At 44.5% G+C, this 27,133-nt stretch overlaps 1 protein-coding gene across 1 annotated transcript in view; it reads left to right on the plus strand.

The window, feature by feature from the left end:
• Positions 1-27,133, plus strand: part of LOC120841721 (parathyroid hormone/parathyroid hormone-related peptide receptor-like) — a 294,650-nt gene that overhangs the window by 195,387 nt on the left and 72,130 nt on the right. The window contains exons 6-8 of the mRNA XM_040212683.1: positions 11,583-11,739; positions 15,180-15,240; positions 18,743-18,812. Of these exons, the coding sequence (XP_040068617.1) occupies positions 11,583-11,739; positions 15,180-15,240; positions 18,743-18,812 (288 nt within the window). The remainder of the gene's footprint in view (positions 1-11,582; positions 11,740-15,179; positions 15,241-18,742; positions 18,813-27,133) is intronic.

Genomic DNA, 27,133 nt, shown 5'->3' on the forward strand with positions numbered 1-27,133 from the left:
GACGGAGAGACGGAGAGGCGGAGAGACGGAGAGACGGAGAGACGGAGAGACGGAGAGACGGATAGACGGAGAAACGGAGAGACGCAGAGACGGAGAGACGGAGAGACGGAGAGACGGAGAGACGGATAGACGGAGAGACGGAGAGACGGAGAGACGGAGAGACGAAGAGGCGGAGAGGCGGACAGACGGAGAGACGGAGAGACGGAGAGACGGAGAGACGGATAGACGGATAGACGGAGAGACGGAGAGACGGATAGACGGAGAGACGGAGAGACGGAGAGACGGAGAGACGGATAGACGGAGAGACGGAGAGACGCAGAGACGCAGAGACGCAGAGACGGAGAGACGGAGAGACGGAGAGACGGAGAGACGGAGAGACGGAGAGACGCAGAGACGAAGAGACAGAGAGACAGAGAGACGGAGAGACGGAGAGACGCAGAGACGGAGAGACGGAGAGACGGAGAGACGGAGAGACGCAGAGACGGAGAGACGGAGAGACGGATAGACGGATAGACGGATAGACGGATAGACGGAGAGACGGATAGACGGATAGACGGAGAGACGGAGAGACGGAGAGACGGAGAGACGGAGAGACGGATAGACGGATAGACGGAGAGACGGATAGACGGAGAGACGGATAGACGGAGAGACGGAGAGGCGGATAGACGGAGAGACGGAGAGACGGAGAGACGCAGAGACGGAGAGACGGAGAGACGGAGAGACGGAGTGACGGAGAGACGGATAGACGGAGAGACGGAGAGACGGAGAGACGGAGAGACGGATAGACGGAGAGACGGAGAGACGGAGAGACGCAGAGACGGATAGACGGAGAGACGGAGAGACGGAGAGACGGAGAGACGGAGAGACGGAGAGACGGAGAGACGGAGAGAAGGATAGACGGATAGACGGAGAGACGGATAGACGGATAGACGGAGAGACGGAGAGACGGAGAGACGGAGAGACGGAGAGACGGAGAGACGGATAGACGGATAGACGGAGAGACGGAGAGACGGAGAGACGGGGTTTATTTGCGTGCCTGCAAACAGCCAAGTGGCCTGAGCAGCAGTGCACTGTCTTGTACACAGATACATAAAAGTGGGAGATAAAAACACAATCAGGCGAAAATGTCTGTTTAACCAAAAAAGGCATCGTGAGTCTGTTGCAGACGTGTCATTGGGCAAGTGGCCCGCACATCAGGATAAAACGTGTCTCTGCATTTTGATGTCCTCCTTGACGGTACCCTGAACCTCAGCGACATCAGCAGCTGGGCGCAGTCAAGAAACCCATGCACAATTTGACGCAGGAAATACATGTCTCTTGCAATTCGTTTATCGTGCAGAGGCACTAGAGCGAGGTCAGTGAGCAGGCAATGGTAATTGTAGAAACGGCGGCGGCCGATATATCGGTCGCATAGGATTCTTATAAACGTACGCTGAACGTTTTCAATAAGATTACTATGTAACATCGTTACAGAGTTCCAAACCACAGACGCGAACTCGAGGCGTGATCTAACCAATGCAATATACAGACATAAAAGACACTCGGAGCGACGAAATTTTTTTGTCATCCGTGAAATTACATTCAGTTGCCGAAGTCGTTGGTTAACAATGCGAGAGACGTGGAGGCGAAAATCCAATCTCGAGTCCACAAAGACACCAAGATCCCGTACATAGACAACCCGCAGCACTTGCTTTTCAAATATAGTGTAGTCGAAGACTATGTTCCCCTTATTCCTGGCAAGGGACATTACTACCGTTTTTTTTTTTTGGATTCAGATGAAGCCTATTTTTTAAGCACCAATGTTCAACGGAGCTTATGTCATTTTGTATCTGAATACAGTCATTTACATTGTCAACAACACGGAAAAGTTTAAAGTCATCTGCGAACATTAGCACTTTCGAGTTTCTGATGGAAGATGGTAGATCAATAACAAATATCAAAAACAGAAGTGGTCCAAGGTTTGAACCTTGGGGTACTCCAGATAATGATGCAAATGTCTCCGACACACAATTTAAAAATCTAACATAATTTTGGCGATTTGAAAGGTAACTTTCAAACCATGCGCAATACAAAGCGCATAGTCCGTATTCTTTTAATTTCAACAAGAGTATCTGGTGGTCAACCTTATCGAAAGCCTAGGTCATGTCAAAGTAGACTGTGTCTACCTGACCACGGTTGCATACTGCAGGATTACTATGACCGAAGAAAGCAGCTAAGTTCGTCTCCACTGATCTGCCCCTGAGGAATCTGTGTTGCAAAGGTGAAATTTTTTGTTTGAAATATGAGTACAAGCGTTCTTACATCACCATCTCAAAAACATTTGAGAAGCCACAAAGAAGAGACACAAGGCGGAAATTATTGACATTACAAGGATTTCCTGACTTAAAGACTGGTATTACGACTGAAACTTTGCACCGAGAAGGATAAACCCCATACTGTAAGGACAGATGAAATGCTCCAGCCTTTGACGCCCCAGAGAACTTCCGGTTCATAAAAAAGATTGAACGAAGGCCACCTTAACACCGCTGCATGATATGTAGATGAAACGTTTTACCACGAATTCTCCAGGAGAGGTGAACGCCAAAAGAACGAAGGAATGCGAGGTCTGTTAAAATGTTTTGAGTGTTCTTGTAAACCAACTTGCCCCCTCCAAGAAGTAATATTGTACAGCCGAAAGCCCTCGTTACATCTCCATCTTTGTTGTCTGTGTACGATTTATGCTTTCCACCCTTGGTGACATAAGCAAGCTCAACAGGCTTGCAAAGACTGTGCGACCGGAAGTCGCTGGGGACGCAAACGGCAGTTCATGTTCGTAAACAGAAAAAGGGTGTAAACCAAATGATTGACGAAAGAAAATTAAACGCAGAGTACCAGAATTTTTTATACATGAAAGACTTCGTACGCTGCTGTTGCCGCGGCAACTTATGCAACCGCACTCGTTACCGAGAAACGTATGCGGGGAGCCGCACGTGCTTCACATAGTTAGCGGAACTGGTGACGCCGCTCGGCACTTCGTACTCTGCCATGGCCGCAGCAGCTTATGCAACCAGAACCTTTACCAAGAAACGCATGCGGTGAAGCCTACGTACTTATCATCTATCATTATGGTTTTGACACTTGTTCTGTGGTTTTGTTATTGCAATAATTGTCAAACCCCCGTGATAAGAGATAAGGCGCGTGTAAACGGTGATAAGGCGCGCGCGATGGTTTTCTGTCGACGGACATAAAAAAACGCAACCTACGAGTCCAATACAGCTTCGCTGTTAAACTGCGCTAAACAAACGAGGTTTTTAGACCCGCAACCAGAAATGAAGATTTTAACTGCTTAGTGGGAACCTGGATGTCAGCGCGAACATAACACATACATTTCAGCGCGCTGCCCAAATTCCAGCTTGTAACAAAAACAAACAAACCACAATAAAAAAAACGCGAATAGAAATGTTCCGGAGTCAGAGAGAGAGAAAGTTGTGAAAAAAAAAACAGGAACTGCACTCGAAGAAAAAAAGGAGGAGAAAGGTAGTAACAGCGACTGTTCCTCCTTGTTGCTGACAAGTTGCCCAGAGAAGGGAGGATCGGCAGTTCACATGAAAGGAGGAGAGCGAGTCCCTCTTTGTTCAGTTGGCGCAGGGGTAAAACATCGCGCTGTGACCAAGTGGTCAATGGTTCCATCCCCAGAAGAGCGGTTTTTTTTTTTTTCCGTAATTTTTTTTAATTTTTATTTACCAAAACACACATAAACAAACCCAGACCGATGAAAGGAAAATTAAGGTCCTTATTATTCACCGAGACGTTTTCCTCCTTCTCCAGGCAGACGGGAGAAAGCTTTCGCCCTCCCGACTCATCTCCTTTCGGTTTCGTTTTTCGAGCACATCGCGCACATTGTTTAATCAATTAATGTTGAGTTGATTAAGCTTCCGCGGCAGCGAAGGCCGCCTGTAATTCCGTCTCCTAGTCTAAACGTGCAGAACATTTCGGTTGCATTGACTTTTTTATCACTAATTTTATCAAACGAGCAAACGAAGCCGCTAGAAACAGCGAAGTTCCGGAGCAGTGCCAGCAGCGCCACGTACACTGGGGGATGGCCGTCTCCGGATTGCGGGACTCGCGCGGCACGGAACTACAGCACTACAGTCACTATAGTAGCGAAACCACGCGGAACTGTGTCGACGTTTTCGACGTTATGGTAATCGCGGGAACTGCGTCCCAAGGCAGGTAGGTTTTCCTGCCGGCTGCCTGGGTGCCTTCCGTGCTGAGTTCGGTTCTGTTGTCCCGTGCCGAGTGCCAACCGGCGTTCAACGTGATTCTGTATTTTCGCGTGTCAGCAACATCGTCAGCGTGGTTCTGTATTTCTGCGTGTCAGCGACATCGTGATGCCAGTGTTGTGGGTTGTGAACAGAAGACTGGAATTATCGCCGATGTGACCGTGTGTTCGCGTATCAGTGGTGTAACACAATGAGATGACGTAAACTGTCGGGCATTGATGCCGCTGGTCGGGCCCAGAGCCTTTTATACTGGGGGAGTTCGGCGGGTGGGAGGGGCTTACGGCCCACTAGGTCTAGCGGACTCAGCGGGGCGCCGCTTCCGCCATGATGTGCCTCCCGGCCAGTGTTGTACGGAACGGCGTTCCTGGAACGCGTTCCTTTTAGGAGGAACGAAGGAACGCCGCCGTTCCATTTTGCATCTCTGGAACTGGAACGGGAACGCGTTCCATTTTTACTGGAACGGAAAGAGTAACGGCGTTCCTTCTTTCGTCCAGTGGGGTAATTTTTATTTTATTTCTAACGAAAATTTTGAAAGTACAAAGACAATATCTTTACGAAGTGCCGGATCTCGTCAACTTTTTGGCTACTAATCTTATAGGTTATTTTGTGTGGTCATCGCTTGCTAACAGTTTCGAACGGAGAAGAGCTGGTGGACATTGATTCTTTTTTGAGTGCCCGAAACTGCGGTACAAAATGCAAAACTTTTAGTGATAGGAAAAGACAAAAAGAAAGAGGGTCGTTTCAAACTCAGCTCCTTTCTTTGGTCCCACAAATCCTCATACACCCAAAAATTTAAGGCCGACTTCAGCCATTTCTGAACTTCATAACGAGACCTACATGGGTGGATGGATGGATGTTAATGGCTATTCCCTTTGTAACGGGCGGTAGCTTGCGCCACCTAGCCTAAGTCTAAAAAGACAAAAACGTGATTCCTCCCGCCCTTTTAAGACCAATTTTTCTTTCCCTAACTATCACCAGGCAGTGTGGGATATCACCAGGATGACCTTCGGGGGATCGGGCAAAAAAACTAAAAAACATCACCCCCCTGCCTCTTCCCCCCGGCGAGGGAGTCGCCAATTTTCCTCTGGTCAAACCTTGACGGCGTTACCCCAGCACCGGACCCACTGGGAGACAGGGTTGAGACTTTGGGCCGGAGCCACGCGGGAGGGAGTCCCGATTTTCCTCTGTCCCGCCTGTTCCCAGCTGTGCTAGCTAGTTGTCCATCATTTAATTTTCCCTAGATAATTTCCACAAATCTTCCAATCGTCTCTTTGTCACTGTAATCTTTTTCTCTACCATCCTTCCATCGTCGCCAGTGAAACCCAGGGCCCCGGCCAAATCCGTTACCCTTCAGGGAGGGCAGGACAAAGCCTCGTGCACTTCAAAACCAAGTGCTCCAGTGTCTCGCTATCATTATGGCAGGCGGCACATAATGTGTCGGTCCCCTGAAATTTAGCCCTATACGTCCTTGTCCTCAAAACTCCCGTTCTTGCCTCGAACAGCAAAGCACTTCCCAGTGAATTGTCAAATAGCTTGTTACAACAAAAACACGGCTGGCCAGACATCCGAACGCGCCCTTGTATCCAAACATTGGTCACTTAAAAGATACACAAAAAAAAAAAAAAAACCTTTATTCCTTCTCTTGTCCCCCACCTTCAAACTGAACAACAAGTTCAACCTTCACAAAGAAGTATTTGTAGTTTTCAAGACTGACCTTCCAAAAGGCCAACACTCTCCTTCACTTGCTCGTCTTGAGGACAGCAACATCGAGAGGCAACTCTCGTGAAGTTCTAACAAGGGACTTTGTTGAATTGAAACGTTTGAGGTTGTTGTAAAAAGCTGGTGCAATCTGGGGTAAAAGTACATTCGGCTCGTCTGAATCGTCCCTTACAAACAGGAATATGTTTAAAAGCTGAGATTTTCAACTTATATCTATCAAGAAATGAAACCCTGCTTCCGCTTGTTTTCTTCTCCTCGTGCCTTTTCATCACGACATACAAACTCGTATGTTGCCTATCATTAGGACAGATTAAAAAAAAAAAAAAAAAAAAAAAAAACTCTGCTTGATTATCTAAATATGGTAATCATCAAAATACAAATGTAACGTATATGTAACGATACGTTCCATTTTTTTAAGCTGTAACGTAACGAGTTCCTTTTTCGCAGTTGGAACTTGTAACGGGAACGCGTTCCAACAATCAGAAGGAACGAGGAACGAGCTTTCGTTCCTTTTTTTGAGGAACGTGTACAACACTGCTCCCGGCGAGTGGGTCCCCATTGACATGCGATGTATACGCGTGTAGGTTTTGCCGTTTGCGCTTTTGTTGGCGTAAGGAGAAAGTCGAAAAATCAAGCATTTTGTTACGTTAATCATACGTTAATCATAAACTTACCTCGCACAATCGAGAACTCGGCTTCCAGTCAGCCCTTCTTGGTTTGGTTTCCCAGATCTTGTGCCTTGCGCGGTTTTCTTTTCCTTGCGGGAACCGGTACATCCTGAACCCCTTTTTCGCGTTGTTCGAGCACCCAACGGCACTGCAGCCCCCCATTTCTTTTTCATCTAACGTCTGGCAGAGCGCAGCGCAGAACGATCATTTTCATCGTCGTTTCTCGCTCCATGGACTCTAGCGAGCCGACTGCCGGCTCGAGTCAGTAGGGCAAACGGGTTTTATCAGCCGCCACCAGCCTCACACCAAACAAGGGTGAAGCTTGTAATTTAAGGTTATAATTATAATGCAATTAAACGCAAAGATGCAATTAAGCTAGAAGGCAAGGCACATCATGGCGGATGCGCACAGTTGCCAGACTGTTTGATCAGTGCTGCCAGACTGGTGGCTGGATCAAAGAACCTCCGAACTCTCCCAGTATAAAAGGCTCTGGTCGGGCCGTGATCGGAGGGGGCGGTGTGTCGCAGGATGACATTCCGCTTTACATTAAAGAGTAAAACCACTTAAAGGGATTAGGTGCAGTCGATCGACGTGTGGATAGTCATGTTGGAACGCTGGTCTGAACGGTAAGCTCCTATCGTACAGTGGCCAATGTGACTGTCGGTCCCCGAGAGGGATTGCGCTCTGGGGAAAAGACAGAACAGTACGAAAGTATGACGGAAAATACGTATATTTACAATGGAAGTTTAGCTTAAAAAAACGGGTAAAATCGAGAAAAAAACGCTATCCTTTATTTTACTGTTTAAATATATTACGGTTCCTGTAGAAACTGCCCTCCAAGTGGCGCGCGGGGATGAGCGCTAGAAGTTTTCAAGCTCGGAACGGCGTAGCTCCGTGCACTTAACAGTTGCCGCAAGTCGCGGCTTTGACTGCATTCAAGTTGATCGAAAAGCGATTTCTCTGCCCGTGAAGCATCACTTCCAGCTGAGTGAGTATCCGCTCTACGAAGATTTTTTTGCTGATGATTGTGTCATATATAACAAGATCCCATCCGTTAACGACAGCCACCAGCTTCAGAATGATCTTAAGGAGGTTAGCCACTGGTGCGGTAAATGGTTGATGACGCTCAATAAAGCTAAGTGCAAACTAGTTCAATTCACTAGAAAACAGTCCTTGTTAACATATCAATATTCCATTGACAGCGATGTGATTGAAGCTGTTCCCATGTACAAATATCTGGGTATCAGACTAACATCCTCCCGCACTTGGAAAACTCATATTGAAGCCATCTCTGCAGAAGCATCCAGGACCCTCGGATTCATGAGACGAACCCTAAGAGATGCACCCCCACATGTCCGGAAATTAGCCTACGAAACGTATATTCGCCCTAAATTAGAGTATGCCGCTGCAATTTGGAACCCCCATCAAGCATACCTTATCAATACATTACAAGCAGTGCAAAACCGAGCCGCTCGTTTCATCCTATCATCATACGATCATTTCACCAGTGTGTCTTCTTTAAAAAATCAACTCGGACTGACGCCTCTGCTCCTACGAAGGAAAGTTTCTCGACTCTGCCTCCTTCACAAAATTTACTACCACTGTCCAGGCTTCAGGGACTCCTTATTATCACCCCCAGAAAGAATGTCGTCTCGTCCAAATAACTCCTGTGCCATCAAACGAATTTCTGGTAAGTCCAAAGCTTTTAACGAATCCCTTCTTCCTCTCGCCATATCCAAATGGAATCAGTTGCCATCAGCGATAGTCACCTTTAGCGACGCGACAGCGTTTCTGAATACGCTTCAAACCCATGTTTTGTGAGTGTTCTTTTGTTTTCATAATGTATAACTTCTACTCCAATTTTTCCTGACTGCATATTATTGTATTTTATTGCGTTTATATGTTGATTTATTGTGTCGTACTGCCCCCCTTCCCTTATGTAATGCTCTCACTGGGCCTTTAAGGTGGAAATAAATGAAAAACTGAAATGAAAAATTAATTCAAGACGACAATTGCAGCCGTGCGCGAACAGCACAAATAGAAAAACAAATACTACAATAGAAATACTGGCTACGAAGGGCCGTGCGGGAAAACAAACTCATGGCTTGGAACCACATTGGAGCGGCTCGATTTATTGGCTTTCAAATAATTACGGCATGATCGAGCGTTTTCTTTTTAATAAGAGATTCATCCCCTAAGCCATTAAAAATAGTCTCAGATGTATGACATTGCTGGAAAAAAATGACCATGTTCGGAATATTTTTTATTGCTTAGTGAGTCACCGAAAAATTCCGTACGTTAAAAACGACCAGTATAAAAGACGGAAACGCAGGGCTCGGGACTAGTGATCGGGGTAGTGTGCTATTGTATTGATGTTTGTATGTGCGATGCTTGTGTATGAGCTCAATATATGTTCACCTGATGCTTGTAGTGTGCGTAACTTGTCTACATGTGTTAGAGAATCCCGAAGAAAAGGAAACGCAATTGTGGCGTAAGAAAATAAAAATATTTTTTAGTAAAACATGAATTGGGCGGTAAATAGGGCCACCTAGCCTAGCTACTTGCAATTACTTTGATTGACCCTGCCATCTGGTGGCAAGCGATTTGACATCCTTTTACGCTACGCGGCTACGCCATAATTTCGTGTTACCGTGCTGAGGTAAGCCAACAGGTTGCTTCGGATTTGCTTTTTTTTTGAGAACGGCTTTTGGTTTTGCGGGCCAATGATTTTCACTCCTCCGTGATGTGCGGTTGACGCAACGGTTGACGAAGGAATTATGGCTCCAGGAATAGCAAAGGTAAGACATAAAGTGCGCGAACTGGGTGCCGGTTGTCTCCGTTGAACATCGCAGTGCTGACGATGAGAAGACTGAGTGACTGCATGCTTTCGAAACGTAAGTTTCTTTACCTGCAGGGGCAAAGAAACTTCGGAAATAAATACAGTTCGCGGAAAGCTCGTGTTACGTTTTTATTTGCTGCTCCTCTCGCTTCGTACAATAGACTTAGTGTTCTCGTTAAGCCTTATCGAGCTCGACTTGCTCGATTCGTGGCCGCCATAATGAGATGCAGTCGACGGATGAATTTTGGTCCCCTGCTTAAGGGACGAAAGTTTCTCCCTTTCTGAAGGAACATGTGTCAAGAGCGTTCCTCCCTTTATGGCACATTCACACTAGTGGCGCGTTCACACTGGAAGCGGATCCGCGTTCGCGAAGCGGATCCGGGCGTTCTCAACCGCAAAGCGGCTAGGATCGAGCGGTTGGAGCGCGTTTTTGCCAACCGCTTCGGGACCGATTTCTCCCAACCGCTTTCACGAACCGCAAAGCGGTAACCAATCACAACGCGACGCTGACGTGACGTCAGTGAGTTTCGAAACAAGATGGAACCTGTCGGTGGTGAGGCGTCCAGGGCGGTGTAGTCCTAGCGCTGTAGTCTTAGCTTTCGACAAATCAACGGAGAAACTTGATGTTCACGTCCGTCAGTCGAATCCGCCGCGAAAAGAATTGACTCGTAAATTTAACGCACTTCGCACCGGTGATTTGGTTCGGGTAAGAGTTTGTTTATTATTCCGGGTGCCACAAGCCCAAGCTCGGTGCCTTGTTAGTCTCTGCCCGTAGAACGTCGGAACCCGCCCCTGATCGACAAAAATGTCAGGTTTTCTACCCACTAGTATAGTCGCGTGAACTATTGAAAGCTTTCGAAGCCGTGCATGACTACCACGATCGAACGCCGACAGGGACGTCGTGAGCTTGATTGCGTAGACAACGCACTACCGCAGAGGGGGCAGGGTACCTGCGCTAGCTCGACCTGTAACGTTTGGTGCTAATAAAATAAATAAAGGGAACCTACTCAAGGAATAAAGTGTACGTACCAGACAATGCAGAGGTAATCCATACGGCGTTTATTTGAGTTTTATGTCAAACAAACAGTAGACTCGATCGACGAGCGAGTGACGAGAGGAGAGTCCGCCACCAACGAAGCCACGACCGGCTAGCACCGAACACATTCCCCCGCACCACGGTCCAGCCCACCGCCCACAACTTCGAAAATGATAAGAGCGAACAACAACGAGGGGGAAAAGCTGGCCCTCTATCCCGAAAACAAGGTCAGCTATTCATGCGGGAAGGGTCCACTTCGAAGAAAAGGTCGGGGGCATCCTGTTCTGAGTCAGCAAGGCGCGCCTAGCTGGGCTTTGCTTATGGGCGAAGTCGAGGGAATCACAGGCGAGTTTGGCGGGTCCAAGCTTCTTTTTTCGCTGCCTGAACTCGTGATGCGCGCGAACATCCCGGAGAAAAATATTCCGAGTGCCAAAATAGCAAAAGTTTGGCTTTGGATCTTGAATTAAAGTGGATTGTGGATTGTAAAACAGGGTTGCCAAACGCAAGTCTCACAAGATCACGCGTGATCGCCGAGAAACCGCCAACCGCCTCTCGGTATGTCTGAACGGGGTCGCTCGCGAGCCGCATCCGCGACCGCTTCGCGAACGCGGATCCGCTTCCAGTGTGAATGCGCCATAAGAGCTGCGCTCTAAAAAGCGGCGGCATGATGACTCCTACCATGCTTAGCACCGGGCCAAGGAGACGCCAGATGAGAGTGTGCGATGCTTGTCCAGCGGAGTGTGCTGTTTATAGGAAATAACCCCAATGCTGTAGCATTTCAACGTAATCTGCAGCAAAGCGCCACTGAAACACGACCCTGTTTTTTTTTACCTTACTTTCTGTACTCCAGCGCATTACACAAACGTGACACGAGTGCTGCCTCAGTGTTCATATAGTAGTCCTGTCCTCGCTGATTGAGTACGAGTCCTACCAAAACGGAACCTAGACGAGGTTTATAAGATTAGGCAGTTTACCTTCCTTGCAGAAAGCAGGGGTTCTGCATCTGTCTGGAAGGGAACCTCAAATGTATGTTTTATCTTAGTGCTGGTGTGTTTCAGAACGTGGACTGCAAAGTGTTCACAAGCTTCTGGCACTACGTGCTGATGGCCAACTACTGCTGGATCCTCATGGAGGGACTGTACCTGCACAGTCTCGTCTTCCTCGCCTTCTTCACGGACAGTTCGGGGATTTTACGATACGTGGCACTCGGCTGGGGTAAGCTTTATTTTCAGAAGCTGATATTGCGAGAGTTTGTGTCTGATTCTCAATAGCGTTTCTCAGGCTGTTACTCACATCCTCGATAGTTTTGTTCTTTTTTATAAATGTGAAGTTGCGGCCGGGAGATGCTGATGAACCTGGGAGTGTTCGGGTGCTTTGAATGGCTGACATCGATGTTACGCAATGTAAATTAGATTTAAATTTATTGTTTTAGGGTGGGTATTTTTAAGTGTCATACGCTGTGATAACGAAATCACTATAATGTTAAACAGGTGTTTCAGAATATTCAATCATAAATTTAAAATGTGCCTTCATGGAGCGCTTTACCTTATAGATAAACAGAGGCGCGCCTTAACATTTGCTATAAAAAAGCGTTAATCAATGTAGAAAGTACCAGATACAACAAAAAATACTTCGTGATTTGCGAAAAAAAAGGAGATGTTTACAAGTCTCTGTAATGCAAAATTAGAGCGCAGCACTTGAGGAGGAAAGGGGAGGGTACGGAGGGCGGTATGCCCCTCCTCCTTTTTCGTACCCTCCCCTCTTCCTTTCTTTTTCCCCTTCTGCTCATGCCCTCCTCCCCTTCTCCGCTGCTCCGCCTGCTCTCCTTTCCTCCTTTTCTCCTCCCCTCCTCCTACTTCTCCCGTCCTCGCATCCATTTATCTGAACCCCGCACAAAACTAGTCAGAACATTTTATGAACGTCTGACCTCTTGCCCATGTAACGCGTCGCGACTGCAGGAGCTCTTTCACCCAAAGCGTTGCGAAGGATATAGTGGGACAACTCTCAGTCTGCGTTGAGAATCTTTGACGCGGCACTCCTAACTCGGAATGCTCAGGCTTTTTGCTTGCACTGTTTCACCTCCAAATTCTTAAAAAAATATGAAAGCATATCAAGTATCTCCTTCCAAAACATTTTGAGTTAATCGCATTAGAGTATCATATTTAAAAATGAAATGATGATTCTTTTTTTAATTTCTATAGATTTTTTTTTTATTCAGCGTTTTTTATAACTTATTGCGCCACTGCAAGAAAAAAATGCATGATTGGGTATTTAAATATAAAGTAGCATATTCATAAATTAAATCATGCAATTTGTTTTAATTTCCTAAAATTGTTAATTTTAAGATAAGTGTTTTTTTATAAGTTATTATGCCTCCGTAAAACCGCTGCAGAGGTTTCGTTAAATACTTGGTGTGCGTGGCTAGCAGAGTAACTAAACTATATTTCACGAAAGGTCGGAGCGCAGTCAAAGACTTGAAAACATAAAAGCGCGAACAAGCGTAATAAAAACGCATGATCATGGCCTAATCACTAAAGTTGTTTGGTTCAGCCTATGATTGCACGAGAACGGCGAGATTATAATCCCCCAGACATTTCGGTCATCGCGTTACTTGATTAGCTCCATAGGCCCGAAAGTTAGTTGTTCTCGAACCTATTGTGAAACAAAGCAGGGTAATACACCCTCAACCGTTCTGAAACTACTTTCAACATAAAAAAAGCTCTCTTATCGAGCATTGCACACGCCCTAGTCATGCTGAACAGGCTGATTCAGCAAGGAGTTCTGAAAACAAAACTCTAAATAGCAGTAGCTGTTTGCGATACCTCGATACGCCATTTCCCCAAAGCCCGAGACAAGCAACTTACCTTCCATCACAAAGGCTAGGTTTATCTTCAGGGTAAAATGGTATCTAATGCTATACAGATGTAAGATATAAACAAAACACCTTCGCGGTGTTTCGAAAATAAAACAGTCTGAATTATATGCAGCCCGATTCGGAGAAACGTCGCGCACAGAGAGGAAATTTGAGAAGCCGGGGCCGCAGTGAATTAGCTTAAAAAATATCAAATAATGATACAAAAAATATGTGCATAATTTGTTGCATTTTGATTCAGATTGCTTTTTATGTAAATGTGATTCGTGCCAAATTGCAACAGCTTCTGGTCACTTGTGAGTTGGCATGAAATAGAATAGATTACTGGCGTTATTCATATATGAGAGCAATGTAATACGCGACGTAACTACTCGGGTTACTGCTCTCCCTTGTATGATAGTTTGCTCTATGGCGATGTAAGTTTCGGATAATAAACCCTACACCTACGACGCCACGAGTCTAAAAATTGATCAATGTGCGCATTAAAAGGGATTGATATGCCGTGGTTTTGGTTGTGTGTGTGTACAGGAGTATTTAATTTCGTTTTCTTTTGTTAGTAAAGAATGTATCAGCTTATGATACGAAATTATCGTCGCCTTCAAGGACTGGTGCACCATTCAGTTGACCTAAAGGCATCACCCAAGAACTTTGACATTTGTTACTTATGATATAAATGATATATTTCTTTAATACAGTGTCTTTCAAAGAAGCTGTCGCATATTAAAATTTCCATTAAGTGGACCTAAAAGCCTATTCTAGGCACCTTAATACTTGGAAATTATTATATAAATTAGCTTTTCCCTTAAGCTAAATTCTTTTGAAAGAATCTGCCGTATATTGATATCTAATCAGCGCGCTGCTACCTTAATAAATATAGTGCCAGAAATTGAGACGGACACATTCTTCCTAAAGGTTCGGGAGATTGTTGTATCTATGATTGCCTTTGCACTTTTGTCTTCGGTATAAACGCTTAGGTACACAGCTTTCCTTTTTGGTGCTCATTGAATTGGCATTGCAACAGTCTCTACATTTTATTGAATGTTCAGAAATTTAAAAAAAACAATTGTTCTGTAAGGAATTCAATAGAAATGCCAGAATAATATTAGCCGGGCAACCTAATGCCACGTATTTCATCCAGTGCTGTGAGAGCATTATTGAAACAGCTACGACAGTAAATTTTATTTTTCACCTAACGTCCTTTAAAGGATAGTACTTAGCACTTACTACCATAACTCAAAAGTGCCACACGAATATTTTGCTAAATTGAGCACTCAGTACATGTTCCGCACAACTGAGCGGTTGTAGTTCACGTATTACTCTGCTCGAAACTCTTACTACAAACACCCGACATCGGCGATTTGTTTTTTAATTTTTGTTTTTGAGCTGCTTTTACCTGGCACCAAGATTTATTTATTAGATAAGTGCTATAACGGGGCACTTTCTTCCACCAGAGTATTTTTGATCGCGTCCTTTATATTTTAGAAAAAAGACAAAAAAACCGGCGACACCCTCTTTGCGCTATCGTCGTCTAGCATTTCATATAGAGTAAGATTTCCACTTTAATTATGAGATCTGCAACAGAACTCCCTCTCGCATTGGGGTTCTCTTCCAACGAGTGGAGTAAGAGCCCGTGCGACTTAGCGGGTACTAATGGCGTTCTCGTCGGATGTCCTCGTACGAGTCTCGACGCTGAAATGATTTCAGTCAGATTTACCAACCGAAAACGTATCCACGAATTACGATTTGGTCAGGTGTGACCAAAGTAGTGTTCCTTCTATTTCAGGCCTGCCCGTGCTGTTCATCATTCCCTGGGTCGTGGCGCGAGCGACGCTGGATGACACCCTGTAAGTGAAACGACAAAAGCCACTTCAGCTCACCACACCTCTCCAAGATTACCCTGAGCACGGGGAGCTTACGCTCGTTCCACATCCGCAGACTTTTGCGTTCGGGCGGAACCCGATATTTTGTTCGCGTTGCGGCGCTTCCCCGCGTCTTTTTCTTTATCTTTTTTTATTGCTCGCGTACGCTTTGACACGAAGTCTTATATCCTTACAATCAATTCGAGGTAGAAAGGGTTAATGTAAGGCACGAGAAAATGAAAAAGAAAATGTGCAGGATAATGTTTTAATGATATTCCAAGGCGGTAGGTGCGCCGACATGAAAGACGTGAGTGCCATTTTTTTTTCTGTCTCTTCTAGACCTAAGTGGGCTTCACTTGATAGGCCCATCGCAACTCTGTCTTGCTTTCTTTTTGTCTATTCAAACAGCTTGGGAAACGAGACCTTTTTCTTAAAGTGCGTCAATATTCGATCGACTGGAAGACGAAGTGTTCTGGCCTCTCCGGCCGAATTTTCACTGCCCTGTTTATCCTCCCGACGTGAAAGCAAACGGGGGCTGTTCGGTGGACGTTCAACCTCTGCGTTTGTTGCTGTCGAAAATTTGCGAGTTTGATTTTATTGGCCTGTGTAGACGCTGCTTCGGGAAATTTGAAATGGGCATCACGTCGACGTGTGCCTTTGGCGCTAGCCATCAATATCGTTCTTGTTTCTTATCATTCTTTTTGTTATGAACGAGGCGAAGGAAAGTATAGCCTATAGCCTAAGAGAGTATTCTTTGAAAGCATGCGCCCACGTATTTTTCTGCCAGTTACTCAACACCCGTAATATGAAAACGCGCTGTAAAAGCAAGTGCCACTTTTTGAGTCGCCTCGCTGTATCGGCGAATGGGGCACGAAGAACTCGAAGGATTTAAGATTAAACCGAATTTCAAAGAAGTCTAAATTATTGCGGTCGTTTCACTAAAGCTCCTGCTAGATAGTAAGTGCAGCATCTGAGTTTCCGAAAAAGAAAAGAACAAAGCGGTCTATAATTATATTTTACAAACACAATGTCTGCTTCTCGAGAAACAAGAAGGGGATAACTCGAAGCTGGATGATGGAGTGCATTCCGTTACTTAGAAATAATAAAATATGTTTTTTTTTTTTTTTTCAATATTAGATTACAAATTCAGAGAGTTCAACCCTTTGTTTTTTGTGCAGTTTATTTGATCAAGAATAAAATAGAGTGACGTCAATAAGAGCGGAAGGACACCGCACGGTTGTAGAAGCAAAGAAGGGCATTTAGCATATATCCATGTAGCCGTACAAATTTGCAAAAATATATGTCAGTTATTTGGAGTGCTCACATCCTCTGCTTTCACACTGAGTCACTGTTTGTTAGACCTAACGCATCAGGAAAATTGGTTCTACCATATTAAGCCAGAGCTCGTGATAAATACGTAATGGCGGCCGAAAATAAACAAAGCGGCCCTTATTATATCGATTGTCTCAGAGACAACATATAAGGTAACCTCTATTTCGCTCGCGTATGTACCATCCATTTCGTGAGAAAAAAATTCCAACAGAAATATTTGTATTTTCATTGCGAACCACTCGTGCTAACAATACAAGGTTTCCGATGTGGTGTTAATACATACAAGTCTATACTCACAAAATAATAATAATTGGGGTTGTGGGGATATTTATACAGCGTGTAGTTGGTCTGCCATTAAAGTTGCGACGAGTCACACGCTGTAGATGAGCAATTTGGCCAGTGCAGTACAACCGCTAGCCTGGGGTATTTAACGTGCACCACGCAGCAGTGATACACGACCGCACGCCGGTACGATGCTCATCCAGATCGAAACGGGCAGGGGTGGAGCTCGAACCCAGGATCCCTGGGTTCTGCAGCGTATACTCCCAGAAATACACGCTTTGTTGCAAAAAACTCTTGAGTATCACTTTGTTCTTTTCAAAAGTGCGGCCAGCTCCTTGTACTGTTTTAGATTCTCGCGCTTACATTTGTCTTCAGTCTGTTCTTATTAAGCTTTTACTAACTGTACCTTTCACTACATTGGTCGCTGGAATTATCGAAAAATAAGACGAAGATATAACCATCACTAATGCATACGAGCCTTGAAACAAAAGGCGAACTTTGCTACAAAGGCTACACAACGTACCCGAACTCAAGACATTGGCCCAGATACTGTTCATCAGAATTTTGAGCAGTTGTCTGAAATTCTAATAAATATAACGTGGAGGTAGTTTTAAGCAATCAGGTCAGAGCATCGTGTATTTTTTTTTAGACTGAAAGCATTTAAGGAAGAACGGTTCTGCATTAATTAGCGTGATAATTCCTCAATTTGACTTACTTGTTTACTATTTATTGATTTATTGGGGCACATCTCGGGAGAAATTTGATGGCGGTTTTAAAATTGGGATTATAGCATAGGCGTAGTTCAAAAAAGGTAATTTTAATTCGCTCTTCCTAATACAAAACTTAGACTCTATTTATCACGTGACATTAGAACTGTAAAGTACGCAGAAACATATTCTTCAACGTCGTGAACAAAGTGTGGTGTATCTTAGCTACTTGAACGTAACCGAAAGACATGCCAGCGTCGACTTGTGTCTAGGCACGGCATGTTCTGACGTCCACATTTGGGCCAGTTTAACAACGTCGAAGCCACATTTATGTAAAAGAGAGCAGTGCCAAAGCCATCGCACAAGCTGAGTGGTTGGTCGACGTTGTAGCGCACTCAAAGAACTGCTGCTCATCCTTTCACACACACAAAAGGAATGAAACTCACACACAGCGCTCACTAACAACTTTGTAATGTTAGTGGGCGCTGTGTGAGAGTTTTATTTCTTTTGTGTGTGTGAAAGCTTGAGTGAAACTGTTTTGAATGCGCCAAAATGTCGACCGACATGAACAGCCAACTCGCCCAATCTGAGTTCTAAAAGCTGAGTGGCACTTAAATCCTTTTCAACTCGCCCGCGCGAGCCAGAGTTGATAGTTCTTTCTCTCAGACGGTCTGTAATAAAACACCGTATGGATACTCATTGAAAGGGTAAAGACCGGACGAAGGTGTTTCAGCTACAGCGCCTACAGCGAGAGCCACCATTCTTTGATGACACGTCAATCGCGCACACAGATTAAAACTACAAGTGAAGGCAGCGAGGTCGTGCTGGATGCCGTGCACCGGTAGAAAAACAACTAAGCGCAAGATCACGACCCATTGATTGTGCGTGTTTAGTTTAGCCGGTGAAAGTAAACGCTCAAAGGCGACGGCAGATGCACTTTTAGTGCTGCTTGGTTGGCTACATTTTATCGTAGTATCGTAGCGCTCGGACTTAGTTTGAAATGGAGCAGAGCTTTTATTATCAGACCCAGAGAGCCGTCGTAAAATTGTAAAAAACATACGGAGCATTTTTTTTTGTTTTAGGCTTTTAATTGAAGCATTTAAAGGCTTGGATATAGTTTTTAATATTAATCGGGACAAAGTGAACTGGGGTACTTTTGCCAACAGCTGCTGGACAACCAACGTCAGGCAAGACTTATTCTGGATCATCCGAGGACCAATCACCGCGTCAATCGTGGTGAGTGATTCACACTTTTTCTTAAAACAATTTGACAAGTACCGAGACCCCTCTTAAACTGCGGGCGAAACTAAACCCGAAAAATAGTAAACAATTCGGAGGACGCTAAAGCTTCGCCTTTAAGAATGGAACGTGATAGCGTCGTCGGGTTCTGTTCGCATCGCCTTCTCATTCGCCTCTGATGGTCTCCCTCTCAGTGAGCAGAAAGCGCGGAGGACATGACCTAGTTTGTAGCGTGTCTGGCTCGCAACCGAAAAATCTCGGGTGGAAATCCCGCCTAAATTGTTCACATTTTTTTCTGGGTCAAATGAATTACTTTCTAAAAGAAAATCATTTGACATACGCAGCGATCTTTATTTTGTGTTACATGTCATGTTTTCAATCACTTTCATTCCAGGCGTGACGTAGCCTTTCACGGGAGCGTTGTGGGTTTGAAATTCCCGAGTCAGGTCATGGGGCTCTGACGTCATCACCCTATCAGCCAATCACGATTTTGCCGTCACGGCACCGACGCCGGCATTTCCGCCAGGACTCCGATGTTTTGCAACACGCGCTTTTTAACGCTGTCGCGTTAAAAGCAGAATTACTCTATTGCGATAGGTCTTTTTCTCTTGGCCAGGAAACGCGAGGGCGACCCTAACACGCGAGAGTGTACTCAATACTTGTACCGAGCAAACCAGCACTGGAACCTTTGACCATGCACGAGCCACACTCGTTTACAAGCCTCTGAGTCAGCATCTGTCTACGCGTGGTAACAGCTCCTCTGAAAAATATAACAAAACGTTTAAATATACAAAACAAAAATGCAGCTCGCACTTTCATTGTCTTATCGAAACAATGAGAATTAATTCTCTGAGCTTTCTTGTTCTTGTTATTTCATTTCGGAAATTGGGGGGGGGGGGGGGGGGGGTATTCACGAATGAAATTCTACCAGCTTAGCGTCAGCTAGCAACGTGAAAGAGCGGAAGCACTCACCCATTACAACCCAAACACGACCGAGAAATATTTATATTCGCTCGCCAGAGGCGCTTCCCAAACTTAAAACCTACAAGTTCATGGTGCCGGAAAGGCGTGGTCCCCGACCGACGTGTTTGCCTCGTCCTCAAAGAAGTTCCTTGATTTAATAAAAACTTTAGATTTGAAACTTTAGGACAACTTGTAAGCAAATTAAAAAGAAAATACTGTAATGTATATTATTTATTCTAAAATGTTTTGTACTTATCATAGTTTTTAAGAGCGTGCATACATGTGAAGTTTATCGGCAACGCTAGAACGTTGGGCAAATGAAGACACGCAATAGTGACCGAATACAATTGCATTTGCATTTACTTAGCCCGGATATGCGTGTCCTCATTCTGTTAAGTCGAAATGGTCGTATGATCTTACTTACGACACCAGAATTGAGTGATGAAATCAAAACATTTTATAATAGAATTCCACCAACAGTTAAATGTTCAATTTTATGGAAGGCGGCAGTATGAAAAATTTTTTTTTCGTCAAGCCAGCTGTCAGCGCCTATTACAGGCCTGTAGATGAGAGATATAAATGCACGAAAATAAGATTCGCAGACTGGAGTGAATGTAGTGAATTTTTTTAGAAGGTTTATTGGATTTCTTTTTTTCAAGATTTTGAACCTCAATCTTGTGAATGACTATGACTTCTTCAAAACCTTAATGACCGATTCTCAAATTTTGTAAAGTTTGTCAGTCGATGGCCAGAGCTACACTTTAACATCACCGAGGGATTAAAGTAACATTTTATTCCTTAAATATCAATAAGTCACCAGAAACACATGCGTAGCATCTGACAGCAAACTAAGCTATGTTCTTTTATTTACTTCCAAGTAAACCTATTTTATGAAAGTATATGCCTTCGATAACCGACCACGTCATGCGTTAAGTACGTTATATGTTACAACAAAATTATTGAACTGTGTAGTGGGCGTATTCTAAAACGGACTTGAAATTCCGCAGAAATACTTGCCCTTATCCCTTTCAACTTGGCCTTACGATTTAGTTTCCAGGTTGTGAAACTGGGACTTTTTAATATTTTATAAAACCGGAAAATGGCTTAGACGCAGCAAGCGCCAACTTTACAATGTTTCTCTATTTAAGCTGGTAAAACTTCTGAATTGCTTTTTGTCACTAAGTTATAACTTTTTCTCACTGTCCTGTTTTATAAACACGGAACTCCAGACTTACCAAATAGCAAACATCCTTCTTTCTCTCAGCATTACTTCAATCTCAGCTGAAAATCTTGACCGCTTTAAGTCCTACTTCCAGAAAGTAAAGCTCGCTTTACTAAGTCCGTTCACGCACTACCTGAGATCACCACTTTCATCACAGATAGGAGCTGGAAAGAAGAAAACAGAAAAAGAGCGCAATGAGAGGTTTTTGAACTTGAATCCTTGCCTTTAGAAGCCCGGATTAAATCTATAGTTTTAAAGTGGGTAGATTGAATAGCCCTGTTTGCCAAAGCTGCTAGAAGGTAACTATATGATGCGAGGGAAAAAGCTCTCGGTGCATCATACTAATGTTGTGATATAATTCTTCAATCAGAACAGAAGGGACAGGGTTTAATAAAACCGAGCTTTATGTGCCCAGTCCACGTTACAGTCCACCACTCAGTGGAAGAACATAAAAACGAGAAGCACAATAAATAACTGTGCAAAACTATGCTTTTAAGCTTTTTATTCTTTCTAGGGCGTGTCGCGTCCCACGCAAAGCGTGTTTGTCATCTCGGTCGGCAGCGTTTATTGAGGCAGCGGCCCACGTTGCTCCACAGTCCGAGAAATATAAAAGTAGCACCCGGTTACAACACAGGGCTTCCTTTTTTTACGGCCCAGAGGAAACCATATGCAGGATATTTACATAAGCGTATGCGGCTCAGCATTACTAGTGACCCGTTGCCCCTATTTCGAGCACAGAATCAGCAAGCCTCATTGAAGTATGAATGCGCAGTACACAAACAACTCGCCATAGTAACGCCAGTCCTTTATCGAGACCCACAACTCAACGGTACTACTCAGAGACAGCATCGCAGCGGTTAGACGTTGTTTATCTTCTCACCCTTCTAGCAACGCCAGAACGTCACAAGACCACAATCCAACCGCTTATTCGCTGCGTCTTTTGTTTTATTCCGAAGTTGCTTTGAAGACATTAAGGAGAAAACGTTAACGAGCCACTTCACAAAAGATAATGTTGCGTTGCAGTCATGGTCCTGGTGTCAACATGTGCACGAGGCTAGATGCTATAAACTATACCATTCTAGTGGCGCCGCTGCTGAAGCATCAATGTCATTTCAGCCTCCACTACAGTTGATCAAGAAGTACGCCTCCATTTTTAAGTGAATGATATTCAATATCTATCTTACACTTTGCCATATACTCTGAGACGAACTAAACCAAATAACTCCGAACCAAAAAAGAGACGGGAAAACGAGATCGAAAGTATGCACATGTCCATCTGCGCAGCATATGTCCACCTGCAATCATTTCATTTCGGTCACTTTCCCAATACAAATGATAGCTAATACTGATGTGGTATTGATAGCGGTTGCGAGCTTTGATTTTAAATTTCCACACAGTGTATTGATTTCAAATAAAATAAATGTGTTCGGAAAGGCAATGTTTCTACAGTAATCTAGTTTATTTAACAGATGGTGATTACTCGTGTAATAGAAGTCACTCTGAGTCGTGTTGTTGGGATTCTGGTAGCACAGTTTCTGAAAGACGTAGAGGAGTGAATATTTACTGGGTGTTGGAAATTAAGTTAGGTCCGATTGAGATTTCTTAACCATTACGCTTTAAGCACAGTCAAGGTCAAAACAAACACGAAGAGCAGAGCGCGCTGCCGTTCAGAGAGTGCAGGACCTTTTAGCGGAATTCTGGGTGTTAGGAGACAAAACACACCCGTCGAGATCCGCTCAAGGCAAGGCGTGTTAAACCGAAATTTTCACACTCAAATTCTGGCGTTGGTCTGTTTACCGTCGATCAAAGCAGAAAAAAATAATTCAAACAGACGTCTCAGTGAGCTTTCGATCCATCGCCCGGTTTACAAACAACCCACACGAGGTTTTGAAAAATGCACACTTCCCACACGATGTGTGGGGACTGTGCGGGCGCAGAAACAAAATTCGCATAAAGGTCGGCGCGTGGGGCCTGCGCACAGGAACGCCACTGCTACAACGTGACGTCAGGGGGACGCGTTGGCGTGGAGTTTCAACAAAGCGCGCGATCACCGTTCATGAATACCGGAATACATTCCCTAACCTTATATTCAGACAGTAAAGGTTTATCACCGACGAACTGCTAGATAATTACTTGGAGAAGCATTAGATATGACTTTTGTGTTCTTAATGATTTTGGAAGAAATATTATCGGGACGGGTGGATGTTTTAGGCTATCGATAGGACCGACCACCCCAGTCCAGTAGGTAGCATGTTGTTTTCATCGCGTCATAGGAAGCAGGCGGTAAGGTAGGGATATGCAAATAATACACACTCGTTCATTTTTGAGATCTAACAATACGTAGGTAAAATAAGGTACTAGGCTGGCGAGGTTTATATCCAATGCCGCTGCTGGGACAGGCGTCCGGTGTCAACTCTACCGAGCGCGCATAATTTTGTTTTCTGCTTTGTTTGGTAGAACTTTATTCAGGCCATCATTGCTGATGACATTATACTATTGCTGAGAGTTCTTCAATTTCTCCTATGGTAGCTGTTTTTCTTCTCTTTGAGCTATATTTGTTTAAAATGTAAGCAGCTACGCCCCACATGCTGCAATGCTCATTTGATGCATACGTACTAACAGTTATTATACATACATGAATGAATAAATAAACGATAAATAACTTAAAAAATAATAAAGCTAAGAATAGTTCTTGTGGCTGAGCATGCTTCTACAATATGATGATCTCGAAATGTGCAATGCAGATGGCGGACACTTTCCGATCGTTTCATCAAGGTGTACAGATGTCTGACAAAGTTATTGTTACATATTTGACTATTTATCTCCACTTCAGTCTCTCTCGAAGCCCGTAAAGAACCCTAATAATTGCGTAGGATACGGCTCTTGCTATTGGTCTTCACCGTAAAGCACAATGGCATTTTGCTAGGATGTGCGTATTACATAAATAAACATCGAAACACTCCATCTTGATGTTTAGAAATGGCACAAATAAATCGCGAAAGAAACATAAATTAGAAGTAAGAAAATTAGGACATACATATTGGAAAATATGCACCTCGATTGCTCTGAGATAAAGTTATGCTGTACCGGGTTTGTTTTTTTTAGCCAACTTTACAAACCGGATCATCCTTTGAATTACATCAGTTAGACTTGATCATTTAATAACTTCCCTAACATTTACTTGGCTGGCATTCAAGCACAAACCATATTATGGGTTTATATTTGGCCAAGTAAGCCAGTTGATGGTTGAATTTAAAGTAATAAGGCCTTCTTTATGGTGAATTTCACAAACCTTTTTAACCGACATGGCCTATACCCGTCACTTATCAACTCATTTGCGCACAACCACATCGCCCTAAATTTACCAGGATAACAGTAATGGCTACTGGAAGCGACATTTGGGCAAGTTTGTAGGACTCCATTGTATTTATTTTTTTTCCCTCGTCCCGGTCGTGCTGTTTTTTCAATACGAGAAAAGTCGCATATTCGGGAGCGGCTAGGAGTCAGTAATGCCGCATTTGTTTTGTGACCTTTATGATGAGCTGTTATTCACCAGCAGGCAACGCTATTAGAGTAGCTGAGTTACGGAACTCCTCAAAGATGCTGCTTGCACGAGCAGTACACCCCTTCTCGCACCACGGCTAGCCTTCGATGTTCGACGCGGCGGATCGCTGTTATGGTAACTGCAGTGTATTCTAGAGAATACGTACGATTCGAACCGCATCGTCTCGATGGCGTTCCACCGTACTCTATGAATCCCACAGTTCTGGAACGCAAATCTAGATGGCGCTTCATACGACGGGAGGCGGACTGCAGTGAGTGAGGAGGAGTGCTCCTCTCCGCGGTAGTTTTCCGACTGAGGTAATCTAGTAGCGTTACCAGCAGGTTCATAGCTCAAACGTTACATTAAGTCACGTGCCCCGCGCGGTACTTTTTCAATTCCTAAGCTGACATTCCGGTGGAAGCAACGTGCTCGTTGAAATACGAGTCGTGCGTCGATCTTTCCCCGCGTGATCACGACCCCGCCAATAGCTACGTGCAGAGAGCGAGGTAAGTTTTTAAAAGTAAGGCGGTCGACTAGTCCGGCGAAAGCATAGCTGCCACCACACTATCACACACAAAGTGCGAGCGGTAATAATTTTCTTTTTTTTTTTTACTCTGAGAGAAACACTGCGAATAAAGTCAAATCCAGGTTGAATTGTGTTTTTGAGGACTCATCCCCTTCGCTTTCCACCGTGAGTGTTTGGGTTTCCAACATCAAGCGTCCACGTTCAGGACGTCCAAAAACAGATACCACATCAGAAATTGAGGATAAAATTCAAGACTTGGTTTTGAAAGACCGCCGCATAAAAGTGCGTGAAATTAAGGAAGCAGTGTGTATTTGTTCTGAAGAAGTTGTACATATTTTACACAATGAATTGTGATTAAAGAGACTTTCTGTAAGATCGGTGCAGCACTTGATCAATCCGGAGCGAAAACGAATTCGACCCCGAACGACAACCGACAATTTGCAAGTGTTTCAGGCAAATCCAACGGATTTCAAGCGTAAACTTGTAACAATGGACGGGACTTGCGTTCTCCATTACACGCCAGAAAGAAGACCTCAATCGTGCGAATGAACTGGGCCCGGTGAATCGCTCTGAGGACGCAAAGACCATTCTGTGGGCTGGCAAGGTGATGGCATCAGTATTTTTGGGTGATGCCAAAATAATCTTCCTCATTGATTATCTTGAAAATGCAAAACTTGTTACTGGTCAGTACTACAAAACTCACTTTGGACACACGAAACCATAAAATTAAGGGAAACGCCCATGAATGGACAAGATACAGGTGGTTTTTTTTCTTTTTTTCACCAGGACAATGCCCCCTCCCATTGAAGAGCAGTCACTCAGCAAAAACTGACAGAACTGTAGTTAAAACTCCCTCCGCATTCACCACAGTCGCCTGATGTGGTTCCCTCGGACTTCCACCTCTTCCCGAAGCTAAAGGCATTCCTCGCGGGAATGAGATTTTCGTCGAATGAAGAGGTGATGGAGGCTGTGTACAGGTATTTTGGGGATCTGGAAGTACGTCACTCCCGGGAGGGAATCAAAAAGCTGTAGAAACGCTGGACCAAGTGTGTCGAGCTTCAGGGGGATTATTTCAAAAAAAAATTATAACTTAAATCAGATATATCTTGTTTTTATTTTCATTCCGGAAACTTTTTCAATCTACCCTCGTAGTCAGGAATCGGCCAAATCTTCGGGAAGTGGCGAAACGAGTTGTACTTTGTGCGGACGCTAATCCGGAAACGGCGCTCCTTCAAACCAACGAACGGTCGACATCCGTGCTGATCCCTATCACCCAGTGAGACGCACAATCCTGAACAGGTGACTCCGGCCAATACCGCTACAAGACATGGCCGCCTGAGCATGACCTCATTGGTGATGAATTGATGCCCCGCCCCAAGCGGAAAATTAGCTCAAGCTCGGAAAGAGTGGCCGCTAAACAGGAGACACTGCACGAACGCGCTAGCCGCGATGCTGAAGAAAGTTAGGTGGCGCTGCGTGGACCAACTATAGTCTTTGAAAAAATGAGAAGGGCAGAGGTATATGCTTGTGTGTGTATGATATCTAACGCCTGGTCTCTAGCAAGCGCTCCATACCGTGCTCCGGCTGCGCGCACGAGCGGGAGGTGGGAAAGACACCGAAGCTTCGTCCATGTAAGGATCACGCGCTAGAGACGGGACAACTGAAGTGCCTCCCTGTTGAAAATAATGAAAGCGCACAATAAAGACGAATACGAAGACGGAGACGGAGAGGCAAACAAGACGAGCGCTTATTATTAACTGAATTTTTTATTGGAAAAAATAGAAACAGCAAAATAAAACCAGCAAAAGACACAAATACTACAAATGTGACTAGTCATCAATGACTCGGCCACCACACGTGTCAATAAAGTACACTTCCTTTTTGCGAAGGAAAAGTGAGGGTTGACTGATACACTTATCAGGATATTCCTTCTTTATCATATAAGCCTCCAGTACCTCCCTCGCCACCTTTTCTTTACCTCTCCCAACGATTGTAGTGCCTTGGAAGTTGGGAATGCAGCGGCAATCTCTGCAATGTATGTGTAAATGGGCTCTTGTTGTTGA

This window comes from Ixodes scapularis, unplaced genomic scaffold, assembly GCF_016920785.2.
Source record: "Ixodes scapularis isolate PalLabHiFi unplaced genomic scaffold, ASM1692078v2 PGA_scaffold5__190_contigs__length_132052651, whole genome shotgun sequence".
NCBI classification, from domain to species: domain Eukaryota; kingdom Metazoa; phylum Arthropoda; class Arachnida; order Ixodida; family Ixodidae; genus Ixodes; species Ixodes scapularis.